General features: G+C 42.7%; 1 protein-coding gene across 1 annotated transcript; it reads right to left on the reverse strand.

Annotated features, from left to right (window-relative positions):
* Positions 1-1,389: 1,389 nt before the first annotated feature.
* LOC103084521 (zinc finger protein 227) lies at positions 1,390-10,221 on the reverse strand. Its single transcript, XM_007458563.1, has 4 exons — positions 10,162-10,221; positions 8,680-8,806; positions 7,635-7,757; positions 1,390-3,452 (listed from the first exon to the last, which is right to left on the reverse strand). The coding sequence occupies exons 1-4, from the start codon at positions 10,219-10,221 to the stop codon at positions 1,390-1,392; spliced, it is 2,373 nt and encodes a 790-aa protein (XP_007458625.1).
* Positions 10,222-10,720: the final 499 nt, after the last annotated feature.

Here is a 10,720-nt window from a genome sequence, read left to right on the forward strand (position 1 = left end):
AATCATATATAGATTACTGATTTTCTTCAAAAGTGGCATTGCAAAGTAGTGGGGAATAAGGGAAATGTTCAGTAATTGGTATAGAAACAACTGGATATTCATATGGTGAATAATCAAATTATGTGGAAGGCAAATATAGACCTTTCTTTGAAGATTTGTTGATAAGTTGATATTCTGTCACCTACCAAAAAAATAAAAAGGAAAGAGAGAGGGAGGGAGAAGGGGGAGAGGGAGAGAAAGAGAGAGACAACTCCTAAAATTTGAATAAGGTCTGGAGGTTAGACATTATGTATCAATATTCAATTTTCCTGAATGCTATACTTGTGCTGTAGATATGTAAGTAAATATCCTTGTTCTTACAGTATTACTTAAGTATTCAGATGCAAAAGCTAAGAGGTCTGGAACATACTCATGGTTAAAAAAAAGCATATGTCAATATGTGTGTGCATATATACACGTTCACATACATTAAGAGAATAATGACTCAAACACGTTAACTGGTGAATCTGAGTACAAGGTACATGAGAGATTTTATATAACTTTTACAATATTTGGAGAGTTTTAAATTATTTCAAAACAAGAAGTTTAAAGAAATGTAAAAATTTATGTCAAGCAAAATCCCATCATTTAGAGATAAGTAAAAATAAACTTTTTTTTTTTTAACGAGATCACACAAAAATTCCATGCTTTGTGTTTTCCCAGGTTAATGTATTCTGGACGTCTTCCAACATCCATAGCAACAATTTGCACTGGATAAGTAAATTATAAAATACTTTGGCAACCCAACTGATTCTCTTTGTTTGCTATTATAAACAATAATGCAATGAACATTCCTTTATATACATCTGTGGCAGATATGTATTTACTTCTGAAGATCAAAGGTTCATCTCTGGGGATCTATTCCTTAATTTTAATCCAATATATCATATGAAATAAAGCAATCATATTACAAATTCTTGGCTACAGGAAATTTTTAGTAATTTTATTCATTTTTCATACTTTTACAGCTTTAGTAAAAATAACGGTCACTGTAAACAAGTATAAAATGGAAGTTGATGGAAAAATAACCCCAAAGCCCTCCTTGACATCCCCCCTCAAAAAAAAAAACTAGTTAGTATACAGCAAATATCCTTTTCACACACTGTCTTCAGGCATATATTCACTTTGAGAGATCATTTATATCACGTGGATCTTACCAAGAGGGTTACAACCTATTTCTCCCGTTACTATGTACGGTTCTATGTCACCATTTTAATGGATTTGCTGGGAAGATTCCATCTGAAGGAATCCCTTTCCACTCTCAATATTTCATAGAGTTTATCAGCAGCATGGACTCTCCAAAACCTTGAAGACGTGCATCCTGACTGAAGTCTAAGAGACTTCTCACTTTTAAAGACTCTTGCCAGTGTGGACTTTCTGATGGTATGTAAGCCGTGAACGGTGACTGAAGTCCTTACCACATATGTCACACTTGTATGGTTTTTCTCCTGTGTGGACCCTCTGGTGGGCGTGAAGCCGAGAACTCTGACTGAAGCCCTTCCCACACTCCTCACATTTAAACAGTTTCTCCCGAGCGTGAACACTCAAATGGACTCTAAGATTGGAGGGGAGACTGAAGGCCTTCCCACACTCCTCACACTTGTGGGGTTTCTCTCCTGTGTGGACCCTCTGGTGATGGCGAAGATTCAGGCTCCGCCCGAAGGCTTTCCCACACTCCTCACATTTGTAAGGCTTTTCACCAGTGTGGCCCCTCTGGTGGTATATAAACTGTGAACTGTAACGAAAGCCCTTTCCACACACGTTGCATCTGTAGGGCTTCTCCCCAGTGTGGACCCTCTGATGGGACTGAAGACCAGAGGACTGGCTGAAGCCCTTCCCACAGACACCACACTTGTAGGGTTTCTCACCCGTGTGGACTCTCTGATGGACCCGGAAATCTATGGCCTGACTGAAGCTCTTATCACACGCCTCACATCTGTAGGGTTTCTCTCCTGAGTGGACTCTCTGATGAGCGTGAAGGTTTGATCTCCAACTGAAGCCCTTCCCACACTCCTCACATTTATATGGTTTTTCTCCAGTGTGAATGACTTGGTGCAGTTTAAGATTTGAACTGTAACTGAAGTCCTTACCACACATGTCGCATCTGTAGGGCTTTTCCCCTGTGTGGACTCTCTGGTGGGTCTGCAGCTTTGATGACTGACTGAAGCCCTTCCCACACGTCTCACATTTGAATCGTTTCTCCCCGGTGTGGACATTCTGGTGGACTTGCAGATTGGAAGCCTGACTGAAGCCCTTCCCGCACTCCTTGCATTTGTAGGGTTTCTCTCCCGTGTGGACACGGAAGTGGATGTGAAGATCTGTGTTACGGGTGAAGCCCTTCCCGCACGCCTCACATCTGTATGGCTTCTCTCCAGTGTGGACCCTCCGGTGGCATATCAAAGGGGAATTGTGACTGAACCCCTTGCCACAGACATCGCATTTATAGGGTTTCTCCCCGGTGTGGACCCTCTGATGTATGTGATAATGCGCGGCCTGTGTGAAGCCCTTCCCACACTCCTCACACTTATAGGGTTTCTCACCCCTGTGGACCCTCTGGTGAACACGAAGGTTAACACTCCAGCCAAAGCCCTTCCCGCACTCGTCGCACTTGTATGGTTTCTCTTCGGTGTGGACTCTCTGATGGCACTGAAAATTTGAACTTTGGCTAAAGCATTTACCGCACTCATCGCATTTGTAAGGCTTCTCCCCCGTGTGTGTCCTGTAGTGGATGATAAGTCCTGTGCTGCTACTGAATCCCTTGCCACAACTGTCACACCTATAGGATTTCTCTCCCGTGTGATTAGATTGACGGGGATGAAAGGAGTTCCTATTGAAACCATCGCCGGATTCACGACATTTATCGACTTTCTCTTGCGGGTGAATTCTTTGATGACTTTGCAGATGGGAGCATTTCTCTCCCAGGTGAACCCTTGGATGAATTGGGAGCACTTCGCTATCACTGACGCTTTTCCCACACTCTCTACAGGGATACGGTGTCTCTCCTTTGCAGGGTTTCTGTTCTGTGTCAGTTGTAACAGGATCACTCAGGGGTGATTTCTTCATGAAGGCTTCACATATACGTGGGTTGTTTTTCCCGTTTGTTTGCTTAAATCTACTCTGATTCCCTGACTCACTCACATACTTATTCCCACAGGAATCCTGGGTACTCGAAATCAAAAACTCTTGATTTTCAAGGTAACTGGAACTATCGCCTTTGTGGTTCATCATATGGTTCTCATTTTCAGAAACCGGAAGAGAATCACCTTGTAGAAAATGGGAAGTCCTCCTCTGAAGACAGCACGTTGAATCACTTGCGACCTGTTTCCAGATTTGCCAGCAAGACGGATCTTCACGTGAAAGGTATTTTAATGCAACTTTTCCAAGAGTCTCCACCTCATCGGGATTCTTGCTGCCTAAAAGAAAAAGCGATATTCAGAGGTGAGGACAAGTAAATGCTTTGTTCAGAAACATCGGGATTTCACACTCAGGGATAAGGCCTTAAAAAACCAGGGAAAGGGTCATGTCTGTACCACACCACTTATCCTTTTGTTATGCTTTTTCGTGTAAGTGGAAGCGAAGAACAGGGTCAGGAGACTCTTCTGTAAATGTGACCTATTTAGAACCACAGGTCTAACAGTTTAATAGAAGAGCTGTAGGTTTGAAATCGGATGGCTGCAGGGCAACAAAGACAACCCACCTTCCAACCTACAGCAACGTCAATTAAAAGCCTAATCACTTGTTCCTTAGCAGGCTTATGACAAGTGGGCTTCTACTGAATTAGGTTAGGAAAGCACAGACTGTAGGCATTAAACAGTATTTTAGGTCCTGGTAGAAATGATCTTCTAAGAGTAAATTTGGGAAGCGGTTGGGATAATAACATTCATTTTTCTAAGCCTGGGAGTGATTCTGGTCTCTGTAAAAAGAAGGGGGAAAGGGAAAACTAACCTTGGACAGTTGAGAAAGAACTTGGGAGGAGAAAAAAGAGAGCAGATTCTCAAAGGCAACCCTGAATGGAGGAGAGGGAGAGTTATGTTCAGCTTGGAAAGCTTTTGCCCAGGAAGCTGCGAACCTTGCTTTTTCTCTCATTCCCTTCGGGTCTCTCTGCTCAAATGTCACTCAACTGGGTGAGGCCTTCTTATCACCCAGTATAAAATAATTCCTCCCACCCCAGCACACCCTCCACTCTTCCCATCTGCCTTACTCTGCTTTCTTTTCCCCCATGGCACTTATTATTTGATTTACTATGTACTTCCTAATTTTTTCCTGCCCATTTAGAAGAACTAGGATGTAACAATCATGAGGAAAACAAGCACTTTGATTTCTTCATTGCTTCATCCCCACTGTAACAGAATTTCTCAAATTGCTGGCATATACTCATGAACTGTGAAATCCATTCCATACGTCGTGACATTTCAAAGAAAAAGAAGTGGGGGCTTCCCTGGTGGCGCAGTGGTTGAGAGTCTGCCTGCCGATGCAGGGGACACGGGTTCATGCCCCGGTCCGGGAAGATCCTACGTGCCGCGGAACGGCTGGGCCCGTGAGCCATGGCCACTGAGCCTGCGCGTGCTCCGCAACGGGAGAGGCCACGGCAGTGAGAGGCCCGCGTACCACAAAAAAAAAAGAAAAAAAGAAAAAAAAAAGAAAAAGAAGTGGGAATTCCCTGGTGGTCCAGTGATTAGGACTCAGCACTTTCACTGCCAGGGCCGGGTTCGATCCCTAGTTGGGGAACTAAGATCCCACAAGCTGCGTGGTGTGGCCAAGGAGGGGAAAAAAAAACCCTCAATATTCTGTAATAACCTATATGGGAAAAGAATCTGAAAAAGAATAGATATGTGTATATGTATAACTGAACCACTTTGCTGTACACATGAAACTAACACAACATTGTAAATCAACTATACCCAATATAAAATAAAAATTAAATTTAAAACAATAAATAAAAATACATTATGTGGAAAAAAATAATAAAAATATGAAAAGCATATCACAAGCAGTAAGGGTAACACTATATAAAATGCTTGTTTCAGCTGCAGACATACACATAAATATGCACATGTTACATTTATACGTGGTCGGGATGTAAAATATTTCTTATTGAGGGTCATAGTTAAAAACGTATGGAAGCCACTGGCTTAAAATGTTTAAAGTGGTACCAAGTCCTAAATGATTAATTTGCTTAAATAGAAAGTTACATTCACATAATATAAACTGAACAAGTCCCAACAGGTATGTGCACATTTCAGGGTATGGTAGGCTAATTGAACATCCTAAAGATGTCCATGCCCTAATCCCTGGAACCTGCGAACATATTAATGTACACAGCAAAAGGGACTTCAGATTTGATTAAATTAAGGATCTTGAGATGAGCCCAAAGAAGTCACAAGGGTCCATATAAAAAGGAGACACAGGACTTCCCTGGTGGAGCAGTGGTTAAGAATCCACCTGCCAATGCAGGGGACATGGATTCGAGCCCTGGTCCGGGAAGATCCCACATGCCTCGGAGCAACTAAACCTGTGTGCCACAACTACTGAGCCTGAGCTCTACAGCCTGTGAGCCACAACTACTGAGCCCACGTGCCACAACTACTGAAGCCCACGCCTCTAAAGCCTGTGCTCCGCAACAGGAGAAGCTACGGCAATGAGAAGCCCGTGCACCGCAACAAAGAGTAGCCCCCGCTCGCCACAACTAGAGAAAGCCCATGCGCAGCAACAAAGACCCAATGCGGCCAAAAACAAATAAATACATTAAAAAAAAAAAAAAGAATCCCTACAAAAACAAGCCCTTTATTTTGCACTCCAGTGACCTATAAAGAACATTTTAGGTAGTATTTGTACTTGGAGAATGGTTGCAAAATCCTGAAACATGCTGATGCTGAAGAGGTCAAAAAAACCTTTGAGAAAGGGTGGCAGAAAATGCTACCAGATTTGTTAAAAAAAGACTTGGTCTATGACACAAAACTGAAGTGTAACAATACGTAGGATCATGATTCCTGAGGTTCAGTTTGCATATAAAAATGAACCCCAGTGAAACTAACACAACACTGTAAATCATCTACACTTCAATTAAAAAAAAGAAAAAGGGGGCTTCCCTGGTGGCGCAGTGGTTGAGAGTCCGCCTGCCGATGCAGGGGACACGGGTTCATGCCCCGGTCTGGGAAGATCCCACATGCAGCTGAGCGGCTGGGCCCGTGAGCCATGGCCGCTGAGCCTGTGCGTCCGGAGCCTGTGCTCTGCAACGGGAGAGGCCACAACAGTGACAGGCCTGCGTACCGGAAAAAAAAGAAAAAGAAAAAGAGAACGAGATCCTTTCCAGTAATATTCCTGAATGAATCAAACGTGAAGCAACATGTAGACATGAGAAGGGAGATGGACAAATGCAGATGGTTATATCCATTAACCACTCTCAGAATTCAGGGCCTTATCTACCATGTTTTCAGATAAGCTTCTCTCCTTTGTTTTTCAGGCAGAGGGAGAGTATATACATTTACATTCCCTAGGAATATCTGATGTTTTTAAATGGGTAGAACTGAGGAATATGCAAATTAAAGAGAAGGGAAGGAAGGGGAGAGAAAGGAAGAGGAGGTCAAACAGTGAAGTAAACAGTGAGGATCTGAGCAAAGGCAGGAGAACAGAGGGCCTTGAAAGGCTGGGGAGAAAAGTGAAACAATGGCTGGGGATTCAGAGGATGAGGTGGTCTTCACAGATGAAGAAGGCTGGGGTCATAGGTCAGGAGGAGCTATGAGGAGAGCTTCCTCACAGGCTCCGGACGCGCAGGCTCAGCAGCCATGGCTCACGGGCCCAGCAGCTCCGCGGCATGTGGGATCTTCCCGGACCCGTGTCCCCTGCATCGGCAGGCGGACTCTCAACCACTGCGCCACCAGGGTAGCCAAGAATAGTAATTTTTAAAGTAATATCTTAATTCAACAATTATATGTATTGAGCATCTACTATGCAGAAGGTTCATCAGAGGCTTTGGGCAGAGACAGGAAATACAATTGCCCAAATTCCTACTTTCAAGGGGAGACGGATGATGAATGAGTAAAGAAAGACAAGTTACGAGGTCAGGAGATTATCAGTGCTTAGATACAAAATAAGGCAGGGTGAGGGCACAGAGAATGCAGAGAGGATGGCACTGTAAATGGGGCAGACACACAAGGTCTGTCTGATGAGACGAAATTTGAGCAAAGACCTGAGTGAGTAAGGGAGTGGCTGGGGGCCTCTACACTGAGGCAGAGAGCTAGTCGAAGGTTGGGAATCAAGAGAACACTCCAAAGGGACCAGGATGGCATGAATGATCTAAGAAAGGGTAAAAGGATGGGTGATCAAAGAGGAACTCGGTGAGGAGGCCAGATGAGGTAGGGCCCTGCAGTCCACTGTAAGGATTCAAGAGTGAAAGGGGAGGCCTTGGGAGGGTTTTGGACAGAGGAATGGTATGATCTTACTTGCTTTCTAAAGAACCAGTCTGGCTACCATGTGGAGAAGGGTGGAAGCATGGAGACCAGTTTGGAGGAAGCTGTCACAGTCCAGGCAAGAGATGACAGCACATAGACAAGAGCAGTTGTCACGGACGTGAAGAGAAGCAGATTAGCTGGTACCTGAAATAATAGCTCTGCGGTTCTCACTGGAATGCCCGTTTCTTTGGGTTTCTCTCTCCATCATCCAAAGCTTTTCTTCTGTCTCCAACTGGGACACCATATCTGGCTTGAAGGGAAGATGTCCTATGAAAAGGCAGATATATATATTTAAGATGAACACACAGCTTAAATAGATCTTTGTCCAAGTTCTATAACCCTCAAGTGATCACAAACTGTAATAAGAAATGAATTCAGAGAACTATACTCAATATTCTGTAACAACCTATAAGGGAAAAGAATCTGAAAAAGAATATATATATAATTGAATCATTTTGCTGTACACCTGAAACTAACACAACATTGTAAATCAACTATACTTCAATCAAAAAAAGAAAAACAAATTGAGGTCACAACCTAGTTCATGTCTATATACAGATAAAATTAGATTTAGCCAATGTCTGTTTTTATCATATTTCCCACACTCTCATACCACTTACTGCAAATGGTCACAGTTTTTGCTACAATGTGAGGGGATCTTGATAAGGAACTCTGACAGTTTCTATTCTTATTCCATTTTATTCTATTTCACTGAAAAAAAAAAATAATGCCAGTACAATGAACTAAGTTGACTCCGTGATCCACCAAAGTATCTGAAAGACAAAGTATAGAAGCTAAGCTGCCTGTTTATAGTTCATCTAAAACAGGGTTTCTCAGCTGAGGCACTACTGATATTCTGCACTGGCTAATTCTGTGTGGTGGGGGGAGGTGGTCCTGTGCATCGTAGGACATTTAACAGCACTGCTAGCCACTAGATGCCAGCAGCACCCCTCCCTCAGCTGTGACAATCAAAACTGTCTCCAGACATTGCCAAATGTCCCCAAGGAGGCAAAATCACCCTGGACGGAATTTTGCCTGAGCAGAGAGGGACCAGAAAAACCTATGGATTGGAAAAACTTGTGTCTTCAAGGTCAGGGAACCACTTCACAAGGTCCAAAGCTTTGAACAACTGAGGACCAGACACTCTCAAGAGAGCTGAGGTTCAGGGTCAGAGAGTGCCCGTCCTCACCCACTGAGACCAGGTTCCGGAAGTTCTCCACCATCACATCCTGGTACAGTTTCCTCTGGGCAGAGTCCAGCAGCCCCAGCTCCTCCTCGGTGAAGGTTACAGCCACGTCCTTGAAGGTCACCGCCTCCTACGACATCAAACACATGTCACCTCAATCTCACAATCTCCACTGGACGAAGGGCAGCATCGAGAAGGATAAAGATTAACCCAAAAAATGGTTACCGATTTGGAGGGACTCCAGGCAGTTTTCAGTCCCAACACTTGCCCCTCTCAGTGACAGTCATGTCACCTCCCCGCTGTCCCACTCTATCTCTGCTTTTAATATTCGCAAAGTTCACAGGCCTTCCGCAACCCTCCAGGACAGGTACACAGCTCCTCACCTGTGCTTTCAAGGCACAGCCATAACCACCTGCTGCCACAAGCACAGCTGGTGAAGGCACAGGGTGAGTTCAAATTTCAAGGTTTTAATGACAGGACCCTGGACAAATTCCTTTACCTCTCACTATCTTAATTTACTCTTCTCTATAATGGTGTCTAAATCACAAGATGTTTGAAAGGATTAGACAAATGAACATATGTAAAGCACTTACAATGGCGCCTGGCACATAAGAAGTGCTCAATAAATTTGAGCAAGCAGTATCATTAAAATCTCTTTCATTCCAGTTTGTGACTGCATAGCATAGTATTCCTTAGAACTGATGATGTAGCTTTAATCAATCCAAATAAAGCACAATTAGTTACAGATTTTTACTTATCATCATCTGCTGTAAAGATCCTTTCACAGAGATCTCAACCAAGAAGTAGCAACTGCATTTAAAAAGTTTTGAAAGCATAATGGCAGATTTCCGTCTCAAAAGGTTTTCCCAATTCACCTTTCATATGAGGGAGTACAAATGTTCCTGAATCTCCAGACTGGCCAAATAAGACATAATTATTTTTAATAAAAGAAAATCTTCAACAATCTAAGTGAAATAAATAAATAGAAAGCTTTCATTAACATTTGTACACATTTAGTTATTAAATTATTTTCTTCATAAATTTACTTTCCATTATTGTGACGCTCCTATTCTTTCTTTTACTCATATTCCAGTTGGGTCTTACTTTATTTTACTAATTTTAATAAGAATTAGAGATAGTAAATCTTTATCTAATGTTTATAAGTATACCCCATCAATTCAAATATTGCAAATATATAGCTGTGAATGCCTGAGGGAAAAGGAATATGAGAAAGCAAAAAGAGGTAATTTGTAAACAGAGTAGTAGGGTAAATTATCTTTCTCTATTCCAAGTTTCCACAATTTTTCAAAGATTGCTTTGTGAAATAAAGATGATAAAATAAACCAAACAAAACACACAGTCTGGCACACAACATGCACTCAAGGTGTGTCCTGTTCATTAACCTTTCCAAGGAAGAGAAAAAAGGTGTGTCCAATCTTTGAGAAATAAAATCCCTTAGGATTCAGAAAGCAATGCCTTACTTACCTGAAACTCAGTCATTTTCTCCCACTCCTTCTGGGGAAGGTCAGAGTCCTGAGAAGGCATAACTGGGGAAGGACAAAGAAGCCATGAGATGCAGGCCAGGGCTGTCAGGAGCCCATGTGGATGTCTGCAGAAATTACACATGAGCACTCATACTCCCAGGCAGAGGTGCTCACATACAGCTTGGTAAGCAGAGCTTGGAGTAGACTGCAGCTACTAGCAGGACTGTCAGCCAGCAGCCACTGGACAGTGAACAACCGGCACAACCAAACACAGTATCCCTACCATAAAGTCTTCTGATCCTACCATAAAAAAAATAAAAAGATAATCTATGGACTGGGAGAAAATATTTGCAAATTATGCTACTGAAGGGATTAATTTCCAAAATATACAAACAGCTCATACAGCTTAATATCAAAAAAGCAAACAACCCAATCAAAAAATGGGCAGAACACCTAAATAGGCATCTCCAAAGAAGACATACAGACGGCCAAAAGGCACATGAAGAGATGCTCAACACTGCTAATTATTAGAGAAATGCAAATCAAAACTACAATGAAGT

This window comes from Lipotes vexillifer, unplaced genomic scaffold (genome assembly GCF_000442215.2).
Source record: "Lipotes vexillifer unplaced genomic scaffold, Lipotes_vexillifer_v1.1 scaffold371, whole genome shotgun sequence".
NCBI lineage: Eukaryota > Metazoa > Chordata > Mammalia > Artiodactyla > Lipotidae > Lipotes > Lipotes vexillifer.